We start from the raw sequence: 21,775 nt of genomic DNA on the forward strand, positions 1-21,775 counted from the left end.
ACAACTTTACCATATACTATTATGGTATGATACATCCTTATAGAACAGGATAATACTCTATCCTAAATAAGAGTAAACAAAACCAGAACAAATTAAACCAACGACAAAAATTCAAATTCAAACAAACTAGTAATATAAGAGTATATGTATATTGTGTGTAGACGTCAAATGACGTTTGGCCTTGTGGCTTGAAAAGGCTGGGGCCGTAAAGCTTTAAAATAAAAAAAAAAAAAAAAAAAAAAAAAAAAAAAAATTTTATTGAATTTACTCTCAAATATGGCTATATTATCGAAACATGGCACTGTGGGATCAGCAAAGGGGTTATTTTCTGCGTAAAGAGCAGCAATAGGGTCAAATTCATCACTCTCCGGGTTGAGTTTGTTGAGATTCTCTTCAGCAGGGTTTTCCGTTGGTTTATCCATGTTTTAAGCACAATTTCTGCACTTTTATCAAGATTTTATAAAATAAAACTAAATAACATTGATATGGTCAAAAAATGTCACCAATAAACTTATTTAAAATCACAAATAAATAAAGAAAAAAATGAGAGAGTTTTTTTTAGTTTATTCTTCACTCTCAAGAAACCCTTCAACAACATTTTTTTAGACTTTCCTATAAAATAGAGAAAACCTATCAAATGCTTATTTTTTAAAAGTAACCGTTGTTTTTCATTCTTTTCAGTTAACCACCGAATGAGAAAAATTTTTCAACAAAATGCCAATAACTCATCAGAAAATCATAAAGAATTCATCGATACGTGATAAATTTTTGGATAAATTCCCCAAACACAGAAAAATAATACGAAAAATGTGAAACATTTGTGCCTTGGAAAGTCAATAATTTTTATCAAATGTAAATTTTTATGTGTGCAAAAACTGTGATTAATCAAAAAGAAGAGACAGAATTTTTATAAAGAAAAAAAAAACATTTTCGGCCTGACAATAAGAAAAAAAAAGTGCTAAGAAGCTTGTTAACAGTAGAGAGAAAAAACCATTTAAAGTGATTCCAAAGTGCTATAAAATTGTGTCTGAGGAAAACTACACTGCCTTTTTATCCAATGCATCCACCTGGTAAATATCTTGAGGGGACACCGTTCAACAGTTAAGCTGCGGTGTTTGAAAATAACGTTCAAAGACTGATTTTGTGTGGAAGGACTTAATTTTTTTGCCTGATTGGAACAGAGAAAGATTTTTGTTGGTTTTATAGAAATAGGAAAAGAAAAATAAAATATATAAATCGTGGCGAGCGGTAGGTGTTTTTAGCTGTAGAGATTATGATTAGAGTTAGCATCCATATGATATGGATGAGATTGTGACTGAAGAAATGTATCGAAATCACTTCACAGCTGTATTGAGACGCTACAGGGAAGAGAGAGAGGGCAGTGCTGCAGTGGCAATGCCATTTATCGAAGACGAGCTCCTCTGGTGTCCAGATAACGATGGGAGAATGGTGGATATCTCAGCTTGTCTTCAGGTATGGCCGCTGAAAAAATATGACGCCATCTGCCATATTTGTTTTCTAACCTTTCTTTCTTTAAAAAAAAAAAAAAAAAACAGGACGCCGTAACGGCAAACACAACGACACAGAATCAAGAAGCTGCAGGTGGTTCGTGTGATTTGAGCTCCCTGGATCCCCTGTGTAATGATTCAGAAGAGATTCTACGGCAATTGGCTGAGAATCCCTTTGAACTTGACTCCTTCTTCTCAGACTTCTCCGGTGTGGAAGTTAAGGTGATTTCTAGTCCAATTTTTCCCGCCAATTTCTTTCATTTCCTAAAAGAACTAATGATCTCCATTTTGATTTACTTCTAAATTTTCGTTTACAGCAAGAGGAGAATAACAATGACCTGCCCGTGGACCCAAATGACAGTCCAACGTATCTGACAAACTGCCAAAGCGCCTCGGCGCCCAATTCACTGCCGCTACAGGCAGGAGGTACACAAAATACCTCCAATGGCGTCGTTTCACAAGCCGACACGACGCAAGGGCATACTCAGCAACATCAATCGATCCTAGCGCTCGCGTCTGCCATTTCGGCGAGCTCTTTTGGGTCGCATCAGCAACAAAATGGACGCAATGCAGCGCCCATCAATCGATACTCCATTGCGGCCAATCCGCTACTAGCGGAAAAACTCATGGCACCAAATCTCAATGACATCGATAGCAGCCTGGCCATCGGGAATCGTGCAGGCAGACCACCGGACGTTAAAGGTAGGTCTTCCTTATTTGTTGTTATATTTTTTTTTGAATATTTGAATAATCTGTCACATGAGTATCTCTCTCTCTCAAAAGTTTTTATGCTTGTTTAGTAATATCTTTGATTTTGAGGTTATATTCTTAGACGCCATTAATGACGCCAAGTGACTTTTGACAATTAAAATTTGTCAGTGTCAATTTTAAATTAACCGAAAATCAAAAACCGTTCAAATAAATAAAATTTGTAAGACAAAAATTTAATTTATAAGGTACCTACTGAATGTTTCTCACAGAGAAAAAACTCATTTAGAAAACAATCATTTCGTGAGCAATAACTTGGCTGTAACTTTATCATTATTGGTGGAAGTAATTGCACTCTGTGGCTTCCATCCCGCGAGATTTGTATGATTGCTCCATGAGGTGGAGTTGAGGCGGCAGGAAGAAATTACTCGAAAATGTGTAAAATTGTCACAAAGTGGAAGCGAACGACCCAAAAAGAATAAGATGTTGCTTATTCAAGAGCACGAAATGCTTCAGTTCGTTGTGCCCGCCCTCGCGTGGAAAATGACGGGGAAAATTGCATTTTGTTCGCATTATGAAAGAAGAAATCTTCCTCAATGGGACGTGATTTTGTTATAAAATGAAAGAAAGAAAAAATGGTAAAATTCTTTAGGTGATGAAAAGCGTGCGCACGTGGCTCTGGGGACCCAGCAGCAGAAGGGAAATCCACGAGAGGTGATCTCATCGTCAGACGCGACAGAGGCTCAATGACACGATCTGATTTCCTTTAAGAAAAGAATGAGAGTGGCTTTTAATTGGTGACTCCGCAGATCGCACAATTAGCGATCGAATGCACACGGGGTCAAGGGGAGTCTCTCTGGTTGGATACCCCGTCGCGCGAACCCCCCTCACCCGGCCTCGTGCTGTCTCTCCTAATGCAGCCATACGAGAAATGCACAACACTTTGTCAATTCGACCCACAAATGTGCAGCAGGCAGTTTGTCGCAAAACGCATTAAATGCTCTCTGGAGGGGTTCATCAACTTGCAATTTGAAAGTCATTTTGTTGTTGCAAAAAGCAAGCCAGAAGTATGCGAATTAGTACACATTCATAGAGGGTTATTTATACGTTATTATTTGATTTTTGAACCTTTTGAACTGTATTAAAGGATGTAGACTTGAGATTCCTTGCGAAGTTTAATGAACAAAGTAAATGACCAAATATTTGATTAAGTCAGAAGCTTAGTCAAATAACTTCTTTTCAAGAGTTTTTAGTTATACATAGATTTTTTTTTAATAAATTGGAAGACGTTGAAAATGGTTTAAGAAAATAAACTTGATTAGTTGATTGCGTTAACTAAAGGGCTTTAACGGCTGTTGCATTCGAATTTTCAATTTTTTAAGGTTTGACATTTATTTCAACGTCTGACGCTTTTTAAAACTTCGAAATTACTTTGATACATTTGACATTCTCTACTTTGCGTTTCCCGTATATTTTCTAACGTTTTGTCATTAATTTTAGTGTCTGATATTTTTTTTTAAACCTTTGACGCTCGACTTGACGTTTGATGCTTCTTTTCCAAACTTTGACGTATCGTTTTAACATTTAATGTCTCTTTCTTACGGTTTTGGGTTTATTTTTTAACATTGTGGTACTCACCGTTTTCTTGATATTCCTCCTCTCCTAATTCCTCTTGTTGAATCTCCTCAATATCACCCTCGCCCATTACTTCTGCACACTCCAACGTCCTCACTACGACAAACCCTCTCTCTCTCCTCCCGTCTCTACTGAACCGTCCTCTCGCTCCCACAAACATAACGATCGTTTTAAAGTCTGACGCCTTTTCATTTAGGTTTGAATACATTTTTTTTTCTAATTTTGACGTTTTCTTTTAACATTTTGACATTTAGTTTAACGTCTAATGCTTCATTTCCTACGTTTAAAATATTTTTCCTAACTATGACGTACTTATTCTTTTTAACATTCGTCGTTTCTTTCTTAACGTTTTGTATCTTTTAACATTTGAAAAAAAAAATTACAAAGTAACTTACTTCCCTAAACCTATGAACCCCTTAAAATTCAATGAGAAAATTGATTGTGTGCTTGATCAATTGATTTCTTGAGATTTCTTATTAATTTTTTTGTAATTTAATATTCTCAAAAGATTTTCAATCTTTGTTTTTTTTTGTAAATTAATTTGAATTGGATGATTAATTAGCATGGCCCTTCCGTATTTTAAAAGGTTTTCGCTTTTGCATCTGAAAAAATACATTGTGAAGCAGACAAATTAATTTCGAAGCTTTAAAATTAATGACGTCAATTGGTGGACGCATTTCTTCTCCTCTGCTCAATTAGTATTTCAAAATAAGGCAATTTCCGCTCTGTGCGACCGAAATCTCACTGCGAGGGATATTCTTCGTTTATTTACTGCGCGCATCTTCACCCTCCGGAAGAACCCAAAAGTGGATTAGAGCACACACCACACACGAAAAAAAAAAGATAAATAAATAAGATCGCGCGATTATTGGGGTAGATCATGCGATCGTGGCAAAAAAAAAATGGTGACGGGCAATTAATTGTGTCGCCCACAGTGTGGGAGAATTGTAAAGTATGAAGTCTATGCGTTTGTGGTATAAAATCATTGGACAATTATGGCAAATTATTCTCTGCGACTGCCGATATACATTACGCACATAGCAATGTTTACATTCATCAGCATAAATTATTTTTATTAATTTTCCATTAAATCATTTGACTGGGTCATGGTTAGCTGGCTCCAGTACGCGCGCGCGGTGTGTCTCCGAAAAAGGCCCCCTCTGGCTGTATCTTCTCCCCTCCTCACCCCGGGGATCACTCTCTGCGATTGCTCTCGATCGACAATTTAGCACAAAATGAGCGATTACACGACGTCAGGTGTTGATTAGTGATGTAGGTAAGAAAAAAAACTGCTGGAAGTCAAAATTGTAGAGCGATCGCGGAGAAAATGAGGAAAGATCCCAAAAAGGGGAACAATGATCGCGATGAGATCGAATACATATTTCTAATCTTCTGCTACTCTAGACTATTTTTTAAATAACATTTTACGCGATCTCTCTGCTTTTTTCTCATACACAAGGTCCTAAAAGGTCTCTGACTTTTCCAAATGAATACCTGATTCCTCAAGATCACTACTTGATCATCGATTAGATAGAAGGCATAGAGATTTTTCTAATTAATTTCAAATACACACAGTTTGTTGAAAAAATAAACGAGAATTAAAAAAAAACATGTTGCACTGTAATGTTCTCTCTCTCTCCCTCTAAAATGTACATACATATTTTCATTGCTGCAATTAGAAACAGATTCGCACCAATTTTCCATCTCGACAAGTGAAGGTTATGTCGGAGTTCGTTGTTCTCAAAAAACGAAAGTTTTCCGTTCTCATTTTCGCACTGTGTCGCACAGAGATGCTGAATGAATGAGGGGAGATACATATAATAAAATACATATTTAAAAGTAAAGTAAAATATATATAAATGCAAAGATATATACATTATATATACATATAAAAATGCAAAGATAAATATATATAAACTGCAAAGATAAAAATTAAATATAGCATGGATGGAACAGTATAAAGCGAAAGAACGGTAAGTAAAACTTACGGGCTGTGATTCTTTCTTTGTCAGTGAAATGTGAAATTGACGGAAAATTGAGGATGGGCAAATTTTGAGGAAGGCTTTCTCGCGCACCGAATCACAGCCAACGCGCAGATATTTTGTGAAATGCCTTAATCGTGGGCGTTGGCTGTGATTCGGTACGCGAGAAAGCCTTCCTCAAAATTTGCCCATCCTCAATTTTCCGTCAATTTCACATTTCACTGACAAAGAAAGAATCACAGCCCGTAAGTTTTACTTACCGTTCTTTCGCTTTATACTGTTCCATCCATGCTATATTTAATTTTTATCTTTGCAGTTTATATATATTTATCTTTGCATTTTTATATGTATATATAATGTATATATCTTTGCATTTATATATATTTTACTTTACTTTTAAATATGTATATACAAAACGCCCCGCTTCGCGGGGCGTTGGTTTTATGCAACTCAAGATATGACTTTAAAACGCGATATCTCCGGAACGGCTACATAGATTTTCTTCATTTTTGGCATGATGAAAGATATTATAGCCAGCTATAACATATCAAAATTTGAAGCAATTCTATAAAGCGGTGCTCGAGATATTCATCGAAAACTCATCGAAAATTTTGTTTTCGATTTTAGCGCCACTTGCGGTCATTTTTTGAACTTGAAATGTTCCGAGCAGTTGTAGGGCTCATTAATATCTTTCATTTGACCCCGGGTTGATCAAAATCGGTCAAGTCGTTTTCGAGTTATGGTCGATTTTCGATGAAAAATTGTGTCGGCCATATTGACTAAACGGCTTGACCGATTTTCGAAAATGAGGCATCGTTGGAAAGGTCTTGATGGCCCCTACAACATATAAAAATTTCAGACCTCTAGCTATAATAGGGCCTGAGATATAGCGAAAACAAAATTTTGAGGTTATCCAAAATGGCGGACCGGGGGGTGGGGGGTCGGATTTGACCTCATAATCGGATGTCTTCCACCCGATATTTAAACTTTGCCGTTGACCGCAAGTCTCTATCTATTACCGTTCTCTTGTAATTCAGTCTTATACTCCGGCCGGACGGACGGCCGGACGGCCGGCCGGACGGAAAAATTTTTGGCGCATACGTTTTTTGGAATGTAGGGACCCTAATTCGTGCTCATCCCAAGTTTGAGCCCGATCTGACGACTTTGCATTTTGGAGTGTACACAGAAGCTGTGCTTCTTTGAAGAAAGAATCACAGCTAAAAAAGCCGCGCATAAAGACGTGCGATCGTAAGACGAATCGTGGTGCGACGATCCAAAAATTACAAACCTGTTCCACAATTTTGCTCATAAATGTCACCAATTAGTTGCCTGTTGTTACTCATGTATGACTATAATGGTTTATTTTTTTCTTCTCTCGTAGCTTTTATAAATGTTCTAAAATTATTTATCTGTCATGGCGGGCGGGACGCGCGGAAGATGGAATAACCTGCGCGTAGATGTCAATAACAATTGCACAATTTGCGCGCGCTCATATTCAGCCATGACACAAACCCAGTGTAGCGAAGAAGAGGGTAAAGTTAGTTAATATATTGGAAATTTTATTGCTTAGAAATTCTTTAGTAAATTAGTAAATTTTGATAAAATTATTTTCTGACCTCTTTGAAATTGCAAAGAAAATCGAACAGATTAATTATTGAAAAGAGAAAACACCGAAAATGACATTCATCGTTATCTTATTTTGATTTAAGTTCACATGACATTTCGGAGAAATACTTCTTCTTCAGGTCTAAATTACATTACAAGTACTTTAACGTTTTGTACAATTTTTCAAACAGATCAATTTTCTATTAAAGCCTTCTTACTTTAAACATATTTACAAAAATGCATTAGAAGACTTTACTCGTTTTCCATTAAAAGCAATAGCAAGATCTTCGGAAATATTCGGTTCGAATGATTCGAGAAAATAAATCAAAATGTACTGCAGATGAGCACTTCTTAGTTTTTAATCATAAGAAAAAATTAAACAATTATGCCTAAAAATGATTAAATTCAAGCCTAAAGCATATATGTATGTGTACTTAATTCAGTCCTGAAAAGTTTTAATTTCTATCTCAAAAAGTATTAAATTTAAGCCTAAAAAATAGTCAACATAAGCCCAATGTACTTCAATTGTACTAAATTCAAGCGTAAAAAGCACTAAATTTGAGCCTCAAATGTACTAATTCCAAGTTCAAAAAGTAGTAAATTCAAGACCAAAAAAGTAGTAAATTCAAGCCCAAAAGTAGTTAATTCAAGACCAAAAAAGTAGTAAATTCAAGACCAAAAAAGTAGTCAATTCAAGCCTATTGTACTGTAAATTCAAGCCTAAAACATACTAAATTTTAAGGTTAAAAGTAATAAGTTTAAGCTCAAAAAATAGTAAATTCAAGACCAAAAATATTTAATTTGAGCCGAAAAAAGTTTTTCAAAATTTTGTACTAAAATGGCTCAAGTTTAGAAGAAAATTTCAAAAAAGTACTAAATTCAAGCCAAAGAAATATTGAATTCAAGCCGAAAATACCCTCTTTCTTAATTTAAAAAATATTTTTAACAAATTGAATTAAATTTTTCTTGCATTTGTCTACCTCACCCCCCTTCTCCCCTATGATTGATCGTTTAAGTGGATTTTATTATTCAACTCCATCATTTGCACGTGACGCATTTCTGTATATTTTCTATACACCAGCACGCCTTATATATTTTTTATTTCCCTCATTTCTCAAGATGCAGAAAATCGCACGAGCTCCAAAAATAATAAAAAAAAGAGAGCAAAAAATAGCAAGATCGTTAAATTCTCAAATGGACGTTGCTGTATGTAGGTACACAAATCAGTATGGGAAATTCAAATTGCATTGCAACGATTTTTGCGATAGTGATCTCGATAGAGTGTCGGGAGCACGTTCACATTTTACACACGCCTCTTTGGGTGAATAAATCTCCCCCTTCTGCTTCTCATTTTGGCCTTTTTGCCGTCTTCAAAAACCATCCGAACCGCGTTTCCCCCCCCCCCCTCCAATAAGAAACTATTCATGATCTTTAATTCACCCAATCGATCTTTTTATTTATTTTTTTTTATTTGAGCTCTTTCTCAAGCGGCAGCTTTTTTTTCACCTCAATGCAGCTACTTGTCTGGTGAGGAAAAACCTCCATTTTTAGTCTCGTGTTTTTCTCCGGCTCTCCAAGTGTATCAAGGTGAGATCGCAAACTGATCCTCAACTTTTGAAACTCACGATCACACGCTTTTCTAACTCGTTTTTCATAGATCACTGCGCGATTGAGATTAAGAAGGCAATGTTTTGCAGCGAGAGATCATCGAGACGATCACTTTTCAATAAATGTTAGATCGTTTTGGTAATTAATGATGCGAGATCTCAACTGAGAGTGAGAGGAAGTTATGTGAATGAATATGGAATGGAGAACTGCAGTACATAACATACATACATAGCTATTGTATTGATGGATTATAAAAGCTTTAGATTTTATTTTATAAATAGAAAATTAATTGAATTTATGTTTCTTGAATATCATTTGAATCAACTTATCCGTTATTTTTTCAAAATTTGGATTTTTTCTTCGTTAAGAAAAAAACAAAGTAAAATCCACCCTGATGACTCTTTTCTATATTCCTCCGTGATCCCCTTTAAGTGCTCTTTCGAGTTTTCTGCCCATTAATGTTGTCACTTTTTTTGTGTTGGCAGGAAATGAAACCCCTTCATGCCGACTCAATCACACAAAACTCTCATAATTTTGCGTAAGTTTTCCTCACCACATCTTGAGGCACTCTTCCATCAACCTGTTCTATCTCTTCACAAAATTCCACATTGTGGACTCTCTTCATCCCCTTCCCGCTCCGACATGTCACAGGGGGTTGTGAATTCTTCATGATTTTTTATCTTCTGGGGTGCTTTTGTGGGGAGTTTTTCTGTAAATTCCATTTCCCTGTCTCTTCAGTATGGTGTGATGCAGCACAATTGAGTTGTCCCCGAGGAAGGAGTAAATTGGAATTTACTGTTTGAAACCGCAGAAGGACTGACTCAATCTGCAACATAAATTATGTGAGCCACATTGGCAACATCATAAATAAAATCTCCGAGAGATTCTCGTACGTTGTGTTCTTCTTGTTTGTGTTTTTTGGGGCAAAAAAGATCATGAGGGGTCGTCTTTCAGAGGCATTCATCCTTCTCTACGTTCCCTACCCTTAGCTTGGGGTGGCGTTTGTCACACATCCCTTAAAAGTGACATCAAATTCCGCACTAATTGCTCCTTCTTGCAAAGGGTTTTTTTTCCTCGATGAAGGGAGAACCTTAAATTCCTCGACCTTTGAGATTTTTTTCTGCGAAAAATCTTCGATTTTTCTTCAGACGACAACAAAAAATGCCAAAAATTTTAATGAAATGACGAAATTTAATGCCAAAATATCCCAACCATGAGGGACAATGAGCTCTAGAATTTTTCTTAATTAATCAAGGCATTGCTATATAGCTCTCTATTTCGCCCAGTAATTCCTTAAGGAATTTTTTCCAACCCCTTGTGCTCCAAGGAGAACCCGAAAAAAAGTCACCATCCCGGGAAGAAGTGTGAGGCAAAGCAGGTCACAAAAAAAAAATCTCCAGCCGTGATTGATTGCAAACAACTGCCATTAATTGAGTGTTAAAAAGAGCTGTGTGTGTGAAGTGGCCAAAGATGAGGCATGGAGGAGATGGAAGAAGGCCAGAGAGTCACGCAATGTGACCAGAAAGACATTTTGTACTTTAATGTACAGCACAGTGTTTCGCAGACGGGTCAGGCCCTTTTTCGGGTGATCGTGATTTGTAGCCTAAGGGGCAAAAAAGGGGCACAACAAAACACTTGTAAGCCAGGCAAGACAATTCATTCTGACAATATGAGATAATGATATTAATTGAAACATGCGTAAGACAGATTCAATTTGCGCAACAAATACTTGTCTACTAATGAGGCACGAATTTGAAGAGATGTGAGTCAAGTCGGCGGCTTAGGGATCGGTCTGAATAGCAAAATATTGATGATTGAAAAAAATGTTTCAGATTGACAAAAGTGAAGCATTCGAATTATTCAAATTTAAATTAATTTAAATTTAAAAAATTTAATTTAATTTAATTAATTAAATTTAAATTTAATTTAATTTGTTTTTTTTTTTATATTCTAGATTATATTTCCATAATTAAAATGAAGAGATAAAAGATTTGAAAATATAAAATGAAATCCATTGCTAAGTCCGGTTAAAGTTTCTCATGTCAGGCACAGGTTTTTTTTTAAACTAGACTTCAGTTTTTGAATCTCAGCCTCATGTTTTTAAAGTTAAACTTAAGTTTTTTTTAGACTGGGTTTAATTTCCTTATGACAAAATCAAGCAGAACGAGGGCTGAATTTAAAAATACTTTCAGTTCAAATAAGGCCTTAAAATTGTGATCTAAAAAAGTTAAATCCGACCTAAAAAATAAATTTCTCTTAAGGAACGAATTGAGCCATACTTTAGATAAAATCGACAACTAAGTCTGGCTTAATCTGTTTCTAAACTAGGATTTAGTTTTTTAGGACTAGTCTAAGTTTCTATGAACCTTTTAACTTTTTAAGATTAGATACTTATAGATTCAGATTCAATTCAGTCTTGTCGGACCTTCGAAAACTTAAGCATGACCTATTAAAATAATTTTTGGTTTACAGAAAACTTAGATTTTAGTTAAAAAATTAGAAAAGAAAACTTAAGTTTAGGCTAAAGAACTTTAGGGAGTTATCACAACTAAGCTCTAAGCACTTGATGCTTAAGATTTTACACGTGAAAAACAAGAAAAAACAGCATTGTTGTCTCTCTCGTACTCACATAGAGGTTATGATGCTCAAGCACTTGGAGCTTAAGTGTGATAGCCCCGTTAGAATTAGCCTAATGAGTTTAAGCCTTTGTAGCTTGTAAAACTGCCTACTGGCCTACTGTCTACTGGCTTATAAAAAATGAGTTTAGTTTAAGAAGACCTAAACCTGTGTTAAGAAATTTAAGTAAGACTTGATAGTAAATATCGTTTATATTTAGAGTAGTTAGTATAAGCATTTGTTGATAAAAGTAGATAAAACATGGGAAACAGTTATCTGCTTTTAATAATTTGTTCATAGTGTCGAGGATTGAAGTTTTCCTCTTCATGAGGCTTACAATGATAGTTTAGGTCTATAAAAATGTCGGTAAAAAAAACTTTGCAATGAATCATAAAGATTTCCAAGAAGATTTCTTATATAAAATTTGGTGAAAAAATATTTCATAAAAATCGTTCGATTCGCCACTGAAGCTCCCACCTCTGACTCCTTCAAAAATTCTCTTTTAGCAGCGCGGCATAAGAAGCCGGGAAACGTTTATCAAAATATTACAAACTCACTGACACTGTGTTTTGGCCTAACAAGATTTATACACGAGATCTCTCTCAAAAGGTATTTAACGTCATTGCCCTACAGCCCTGACGAGGTGAGAGACTCTTGTGAGGAATTAATTAAATCGTGCGAGATCACATATATGACTTAAGATTAAACAGGCATATGTTTAGTGATTATGCTCTATAATCGCATTTTGTATCTCTCAACAATTAATTTTAATGTGCGCATTTTTTGAGACACTCTCTGTGGGTCCTCGAACTGCAAATGACCAAGTTACCCAATTAAGATGATTGTTCCGTTTTCACACTCGATGTTTTTCAATGTTTCTCGTGTGGTTCAAATAATTCCACACACACACCGCGCAAAAAAACGCAACAACTTTTTGTCCGTGGACATCATCGAGGGCATTCACTTTTCCATAATGTATCGTCCAAAAAAAAAAGCTCCAACACACTAAAAAAACAAACATAGTGTTGGGGCCATTTTCCACGCAAATGAAGCAACAGCGTTGAAGATCTTCTTCCTTGACGACCAAATTGGTATTAAGATTGTTTTGAAGTGAAGCTCATTTGGTGGATGCCAGAGAGGAACGAGAATCATGCAAATACGGGAGCTTTTTGCCTAAAAGCTCCAAAGCGCCTGCACAATGTGTGTTGGTTGACCCAAATTATCGCGTCACGTTCCGGTATTGCAGAATTCACATCGCGCTTCATCATTACGCAACACGAAGCGCGCGCACAACCAAACGGAACACGTACATAAACCGAAAAAAGCAGTGGGAGCTCGCACATGGGCAAAATATGCGGAATAAGGTGGACGGATGTTGCAGAAATACTTCTCTTTCCGTTTTTCCAGCGAAGAAAAAAAGCAAACTAATTAGTGGAGCTTTAGTGGAATAATTGCGATTAGCTAATCCCTTTTCCGCAGTTTAAGCTGTACGCTGACATTGTCCGGTGTATTGGCTTTGTGCTTGGATATTGAAGTTGTCGATGACCCGCCATTTGGTTGCGATTCACTTAATATATCGAAGCTTTAAGACTTTAGTCGCTAAATTGAGCGGAATTAATTGTCTCTGTTCACGTTACAGCGAAAAGAAAAACAATTTGTATCATTTATAACTGTGTTGTAGGTAGTTAAATTTCAAATAGGACAACTGGTAAACTATAGATCAGACGTTGGGACTACTAACTCAATTAACTCTGAAAGATCATTTGAGAGAGAAATAATAATATGAATGAATAAAATTTTATTTAAACTCGAGCAGAACATAATGTTTTATGTAGGAATCACATAAAGCGAACCCCAGACAGCCACACCGACACTTGACCTCTTAAACGTGACACAGACATTTTCATTTTCACATCAAAATTATGCGCAAATATGATTTTCACAAATTGATGCCAAAAAATTGAGTGGCGAATTCTCTTATGCATACCGGGGCAATTTTGAGGGCTTGCGTGACGGGATGTTTTTCTTTTTTGTATTTTTCTCCTTGTACCGCCCTCGAGAAATTCAGACCCTTTAGCATGGAGTACACTTGAGAGTCATCATCGTCAATTTCTTCACCGTTTTTGCCTCACATGATCTGTGTTGTTGCTTTATTGTGCGCCTTGAACACACCCAAGTCATTTCATCTGTCTTCTTACAACAAAACACCGTCTTCCACGCGAAACCTGTTCCCATCGAAAGAATTGGCAACTCCTTGCACACCGTCGACATTATCGAAGATCTGAGACACGTTAGGAAGTTATGGGAACAATTTTTGAGGCAATGCGTGGGTGGGACGATACTCACTCTTGTTTCGTTTTTCTTTAAATAATCGGGTTCATTCTATTAAAAAACTTTTCTAAAACCTGTGTTTTTCTCTCAAAAACATCGAAAATTAACTAAATTTTTAATATTAAGTGTCTATGTTTCATGTGGGCGCGAAAGGGTTGAGAGAATTTAAAATTTCTTAAAAAGTAATTTTGAAAGCTTATTTTTGGCAGATATCTTGTTATCTTTGTTAAAAGAAAGAGGATAAGAAGGTAAAGCAGTGGCAAAAATTCATCTTTTCTCATTTCTGAAGATCTTCTATTTAATCTAATATTGGGCTCTATTCAGGGACCAAGAAACTCTTGAAATCTTCGAAAAAGTACTGAAATTTTAAGATTTCAAGCGAATTTCAAGGGTTTCTTGGTCGCTGAATAAGGCCCATTAGGTGGATATTCTGCGACCAAGAAGTCCTTTAAATCGTAGAAATTCTGAACAAATTCTTGAAATTTTTATGATTTATTGGTCACAGTTTAAGACCAATTAATTCACTAACTTTTAATGGAGGCGCCTGGTTGTCAATTTATTTAATAATGAAAAAGCAAAGATCTGCTTTGAACATTTGTGCCGTATTACTGTCTTTTCAATTTGAAATGTTTCCTCATTTAATTTAAAACACATTAAAAGTTAAAGAGAGTTCTATGTATAAACAGTGGAGGCGCCGGGTTATAGTCATTTTGAAAGATGAAAACAAATCTTGCAAAATAACACATTCATTAAAAAATCAGATTGTTGGGAAAAGCATGAAAGTTTGTTCTCAAAATATTTTTCAGAGTCGTGAAAATCGGGACTTTTCCACGTTTAGGATTATTTCAGAAATCGATTTTTTAAGCAGGATTTTTTAATAGATCTTCCTTTAACTTATCTATGCCAAATTATTTCCAAAAGCTTGTCGGGAAAATGCTGAAAATCATTTTTCACCACAAATTCATAGCAAAACTTATCATTTGTGATTTTTTCGGTCTATAAGGGAGTTATCCCACTTAAGCTCTAAGCACTTGATGCTTAAGATTTTACATGTGAAAAAACGAGAAAAAACACCGTTGTTTTCTCTTTCGTACTCACATAGAGGTTATGATGCTCAAACACTTGGAGCTTAAGTGTGATAGCCCCGTAAGACCTAGGTTAAAATTATTAAACTTCTGCTTCAAATTTTTAAGTTTTTTTATTTTTATTTTTTAATTTTTAAAGACATTTATTTAAAAAAAAAAGTATCTCAAACATTATGATTGAAAAGAAATTCTTTCCAGAATGAAAACTAATTTCAAAATCTTAAAAACGCCTTTACCGTGACGGGAAATTCACCTTAAACATCTGAACATTTCTCTTTTATTTATCCCATTTGTTTCCATATATTTCTCACCTGTCTTTGGATGTTTCGGTAAGCCACAGGCACACTCTCGCTGTCTGGTGGGATTTCGTAACTTTATGCGTCGAGAAAATTGGTGATTTCCTTACTTGGGCACACTTGTTGCCCTTTTTGTCTCATACACACACTACTCAAGCCAACGGGACCTGCTGTGGCGGGAAAATTTTGCAGAGACATTTTTACGCACAGGGTTCTTTTATTTTTTGTTTTGTTCATACCTCCCCGCATGTATCAGGTAGACGCAGCGAAAGACATATTAACACATTCTTCATTATTCACCCACACGCGATCACACACCGTTGTCATTTAGATTGACATAAATACATTGCAAATTGCCAATAAAATGTATAATGCACTTTATGCGCGCTATCTCACTTTATACATAATATGCTGCCACATATATATCGCACTATATAGGCGCAACAATTGGCCGGCAAGGCGGTGTGAGAGTGACTGTGTGTGGCTTTGCAATTGAATAATTAATTGCTCGAATGCACCGAAAATGGAGCTCACACCTGCAATGGAAGCCACGACTTGGGTTCTCCGTCACATGACGGCCCGCGCGTTGTACTTTTGGGGGAGCCCTTCACACGGGGGCCCCACCCGTCCGCGGGGTGCCCCCTTCGTTGCAGGCTCCACACACGGTGCGAAATGGATGCGCGACATGCCACAGAAGCAAAAATATTCTTGGAGACGGACATCGCTGCATATTGAGATTAATCGGTCAAGGATTGTTGCCTCATTTGCAATTTAATTCACTCTCTGCACGACAAATACATTGCACACATGGTGCAGCATACCCAATGCATGCACGAAGAGATGCATTAGTGGAAGTCCCCGCGCGGTTTTGCGTTTTCTGGCCCCACACTCACACTTCCTAGGACGCCCACTTCACGCATCTCACGCGAATGGCATGTATTGCGAAAGCTCATAGCTTTGATTGATTTTTTGGCACAAGAAGCATAAGGAAACGCCCATGAAGGTGTTCCTTACAGATCTTTCTTGCAATGGAGGTCAACACACATATGCTTCTTTGTGGGTCAGTGAATGTGGAGGATGAGTCATATTTGATTACTTCATGCAATTAAATTTCTATTGATACTTTTATTAGTTTCTTAATTGGCGAAAATATTGCGTGGAAAGGTATATAAATTAATCAAAAGCATATGCTGCGTATTAATTTCCCATGAAAACTATCCCAAAATATTTTCTTTGATTATTCAAACTTATTATAATATTAGATATCATTATGAAAAATAGGAATGAAAGATGATGCATGTAATGATATACCTATATGTATCTATACTTCATACATGCAACATATGCTTCGTGCAAATATTTTGTTAAAATTTTTTATTTTAACTTGACTCTATATTAGTTGTATTTGATTTTAAAAATTTAATTAATTTATATTCTTTCATGCCAAAAGTGCAAAATACTAAAAATTAAGATGTACGAAAATATGAAGCATATGCTTCAAGCATACACTAATGCTTTATGTGTAAGCGCATCTTTATAAAAAAAAATCAAATTTGGTGTTGAATCCTTAGATGGATCCATTGCATTGTAGTCAATTTAATTTTGAATCGAAATATTATTGTTATTGGCATTCAAATAAAATTTTAACCTTTGAAGGATCGATATTTCTAACGTAAAAACTTCGACCTTAATTATCTCCCAAAAAGAAAATGTTTTTCCAAGTTTTCTTCTAACGAACTTGAAGTAATTAAACTTCCTTACACACAGGTGTAGAATTTATCATGAAATGTTAAATAAATTATAATTCTGTGATGATTTACATAAAGTCGAATTGGCCACGGTGGCCACTGGCCAGTGAAATCCTCCAAGGGTTAAAAGTATTAGCTTAAAGCTCTGAGAATCTTCTATTTAGAATTCTTCAATCTCATTCAGTTAAAGTTTCTTTTCTAACTGAATTTTTCTTTTTATCACACATTCCTTCAAAAAAAAATTAATTATAAATCATAAAATATACATGGGTGTAAATCTTTGCTCGCAGTATCCCACACATTCCATCATATATTCTGTCAACAATATTAAGGGACCTCCAAAGTCGTGTTCATTTTACAGAAGGATACCTCCGGGGTAAACAATCTCCAACTTCCTCCTCTCTGTGAATATTTAATTTCCTGCTCAAGACACAAAGTTAGCAACAAAGCAAAGAAAGAAAGAAAGAAAAAAAAAACGAAACGTTTCCCTTCCTCCTTTTGGCTATTAAAAGCCCACTAAAGTCAATAGAATCCCCCAATATTGTCCAATAATAGCGACAATAATGGTGCCCCAGACACTCGGGGGAGGAAATGTTTAAAGGAATCTATTGATTTTATTAAGTTCTCCCTCCGTGGGAGGAATACAAAAGTTTCTTCAACATTGGACAAATGATTCCTGCGGGGGGCGAGCAGAGAGATTGTATCGGTGTTTAGTGATTGTGTGTCCTTTTTCGCTTCGTTTAAATTCATAACCATCTCCATCATTTTATTTTTTTTTAAGAGAAGTGTTTGTGGATCTTCACGATGGGGAAACCTTGTACGAAATAAGTTTTGCATTCATTGCGATTCGCGGTTTCTTTTTGCAGAGGAAATAGCATTACATATCCCACTCTTAATCCTATTAGCACTCTCAGCAACACCGTGGTGCTCACACAAAAAAAGTGAGCAAGATTGAATAAATAAAATTTCTCCTCTTTTTTTCCAGAAATTGGTCAAGGTTTGACTGCTCTATGCGCGCGCACCTTAATCTTATATATAATATATTGTTGAAGCCTCGCAGTGAGGAGCTTTTTTGCATTAGTAAGCTCCTCAACTGATGTGGTTTTGCGAATTGCTTGAATTGAATATGAAATGCATACAAGTATTATATTTTAGTGAAGAGATGAATTTACAAAATAAACAAACGAAATCCTTCCCTTTCCCACCTGGGACCCCACCGCTGTGTCTCGTCCGCCAGCGGGTGAATAAATTTCGCACGAGAACCCACTAAATACTCTCTTTTTGGAGAAACGACGCGCATAAGAAAAATGTTGCGAAATGGTTTCGCTTTTGTGTGGCATCGCACGATGTTGACGACAACAACCGCAAATTGTCCTCGAGCTCAATTTTCCGCATATAAAAGACACACTGAGAGCACCGCACGTATACCTCGTCTCCTTACCGTCCCCTCCGCCTCCCCGCCAAAGCGCAAGTTCCTCGGCGACAAAACACCATCCCAAAATAAGAAATTCATTTAGCATTTCAAGCACTTCAATGGATGTCGAATAAAAATCGTTGGTGTTGGCTCCATTTGTTTTTTTTTTTAATGGCCCCTTCCACAGCGGCAATTCCTCGAAAAATTGTTCACGAACTGTGTCAACGAGTACCTTTTGATATTAATGCCTTACCCTCCTCGACGAGACGCTTCCATGGTCAGTTTCTCAAACAGATGATTGTTGCGAATATACACTCAATTGTTACGGAAACGAATAAAATAGATATTAATTTGAATTTGGCGCTCACCTGAGGGGGAATTCCAAAGATGGTGAATTTGAATGGTGGAAAAGGAAATGTGGGGAAAAAGTAATGTTTGGCGGGAAAAAATACAGATTGGAAAATAATGGCAAAGTGAACGAATGCAATGAGATTTGCTCCGCATAACAGCGTCAAAAACGGTTAAAGGGAAATTTTTATCCTAAAGCTGTTAACACAATTTTAAAGCAGAGATTTTGGTTTACATTTCATAGTAAAATTACAATTTAAAGACTCAGAATATGAATGAGAATCTTCTTAAATTAGGTTTAATTTATGCTCAAGTTGGTTAGAAAAAAGATATCTTATCTAGGATACTACCCAATTTGGGTTAGTGTATATTTCTCATAACTGGAAAGCTTTTATTTGGGAAAAATGGGTATTTTTATTACTAAAGAGACCCCAAAGGGCCATCATGGTGAAACATTTGAAATTGCGCTATGAGGAGTAAAAACTCGTTTTTGGTATTCTAAAAATGTTTATAAGGGTTAACCTAAAGAAAACCGCGTTTCATAAACCTAATTTTATGTCATTTTCAATCCTAATTTTATGTTAACTTAGAATTGGGAAGATGTTTTCAGTAAAAAAAATAATATAAAACCGCAACCAAAACCTTTAATATTTTTTTATTTTCATTGAATTTTCCACATTTTCTATTAAATTTGATGGATTTCCTTAAAATTCTTAAATGTAGATATACCCTAAAATCTTTAATTACTTATCATTTAAATTATAATTCTTTTCAACTGAAGAATATTGCCGAATAATATGTTTTAAAAAAAAATTCTTTATTTTGAAGAAAGCCTAAAAATGGTTTACATGTTGGAACAAAATTCAGAAAGAAAATAAGATGATTTTTATAAAATCACAGATAAATATTTCTATAATAAAACATTATCCTTTTTAATAAAGAATTTTTTATAAAATTGATTTTACTCGATTTTAGAATAAAACTCTTTTAAGCCATAACTTTCAAGTCTCATGTAATTTTAGCTTAAAGAATTCAGTCAGCATTGACTGATGCGCTAGCATTTCCAGCACCGTTCTGTTGTATTATTTTTCGCGCTTAAAATTCTCGTGGTTTATGCTCAAACAAAATCACACAGGTGAGCCCAATAGATCGTGTCCAATTAAAATTCATCGCCCTACAGTCATTCAGCAGGGTATGATTGGCTCAATCTCTTCCGTGCCCATGTCTTCGCGTGTGCAAAAAACACTGTCCCTCCTTTTTTTTTTTTAAACTCCATTCAACGGGAGACATTTTATTAACCCAAAATGCCGCGACAAGTTTTCCATTGCGGAGAAGTCATAAAAATATTTTTGTGAAATGAAAAAATCAAAATAAAAAAATGCCGCACAAGCAAAATACGCGCGCGGTGTATTACCAAATTGTGATGCAATCCATGCCGGAGGAAGTGCCCACAATAATATGACCATGATGCTCCGGCCCGCGCACGCTTTTTTTCCACACAGACTCTGCGCGCGCCCAAAAACTTTACGGTATAATTCGCAAGAGATATAACTTTCACTTTATTTTGGCAATTGCGCCAATTCACTCTCGCTCCTCGGCACCCATTTGGGGCCTCTGTGCGCGTAAACTGGGGTCTCTTTTGCCGGATGAATATCGCGCGCCTTCATCGACTCTTGATTAATTGCCTCTCATTGCTATTGAACAAATTCCCTAATTGCATCAGCGCAGGTCACGCATTGTCGAAGCTTTTTTGTCTGCTTGCAGGTTGTCATAATTTAAATTAAAAAAAAAAAAGAAAGAACGAGGAGGGAAAAAGCAACATTTTGGTTAACTCTGGGAAATGGAAAATATTTTTGGGGGCAATTTTGACCATTGCATTGGATATGGATTAGATGATTTTTTTTTCTATTCTTCACCAAAACACAAAATATAGCTTCGAACGTTACAAAAAAAAACATGAAACGTTAAAAAAACGATAAGTATTTAAAAAGGAATGTCAAACTTTTGAAATCAAGTGTCAAGTGTTAAAAAAAGAAGCGTTAGATCTTAGAACAGAACCTTAAAACGTTAAGAAATATTTAAAATGATAAAAAAGAATTTTCAGACGTCAGAAATGTCAAATGTTAAACGTTTAAAAACTGTCAAATCCTGGAAAAAACACGTCAGACAATAAAATGAACTCTAAACGTAAGAAAAGAATCGTCAAACGTTAAAAAAGCGCCAAGAGCGTTTAAACGAATGTCAAATGTGAAGTGTGCGTCAAACCCGGTCAAACCAAGAAACAAACGTCAAATGGGTCAAATGTTAGAAAAGAATTGTCAAATGTCAGAAATTAATCGTTAAATGTTAAAAAAAAAACGCTAAATATTAAAACTTATGTCAAATAGAAGGAAAGAAACATAAAACGGATAAGATTAATATTAAACGTTCGTAGAGAAATGTCAGACGTTTGTGATAAAGTGTCAATGATTTTATTTAACTTATTTTCAACGTTTTCAATTTAATAAAAAAAAACTCTGGCTACACGCTGATTTAAAAATTTCATTTGTAGAAAAAAAATTTTTTTGTTAAATAATAAAAATATTTTTATTGTTCAAACAAAACACTTCATTGTCCATTATATTTTAGAAATTCAGTTTAAAGTATTTTGCAATAATTTCATGAAAACTCTGAATGAGTTCTCTCTGTTTTCTATGTGAGATTCTATATAAAAAAATCTCTATAAAACTTTGTTAAGATGGTCCTATTATACTGAAAAAAAAAGAAGAATTTCCGCTCAATCCTATCAATCATTGCTCATAAATATCGCTCTTAATTGCTCCCCATGAGTGCGTCGCATCTTGTAGGAAAAAACCAAACCCTATAAATTAATTCAATAATTTTAACAGAAA

The 21,775-nt window shown here is 35.6% G+C and overlaps 2 protein-coding genes across 5 annotated transcripts in view; one reads left to right on the plus strand and one right to left on the minus strand.

The window, feature by feature from the left end:
- Positions 1-21,775, plus strand: part of LOC129792615 (ecdysone-induced protein 74EF) — a 212,435-nt gene that overhangs the window by 73,917 nt on the left and 116,743 nt on the right. For 2 of the 4 annotated variants that reach the window (XM_055831844.1, XM_055831845.1), the window contains exons 4-6: positions 682-1,473; positions 1,557-1,730; positions 1,826-2,210. In XM_055831844.1, coding sequence (XP_055687819.1) covers positions 1,300-1,473; positions 1,557-1,730; positions 1,826-2,210 — 733 coding nt within the window. In that variant the 5' untranslated portion in view covers positions 682-1,299. The remainder of the gene's footprint in view (positions 1-681; positions 1,474-1,556; positions 1,731-1,825; positions 2,211-21,775) is intronic. The other 2 variants (XM_055831847.1, XM_055831846.1) reach the window with 2 other exon arrangements.
- Positions 1-21,775, minus strand: part of LOC129792688 (ARL14 effector protein-like) — a 693,823-nt gene that overhangs the window by 54,286 nt on the left and 617,762 nt on the right. The window lies entirely within an intron of this gene.

Source organism: Lutzomyia longipalpis, chromosome 3 (assembly GCF_024334085.1).
Source record: "Lutzomyia longipalpis isolate SR_M1_2022 chromosome 3, ASM2433408v1".
NCBI lineage: Eukaryota > Metazoa > Arthropoda > Insecta > Diptera > Psychodidae > Lutzomyia > Lutzomyia longipalpis.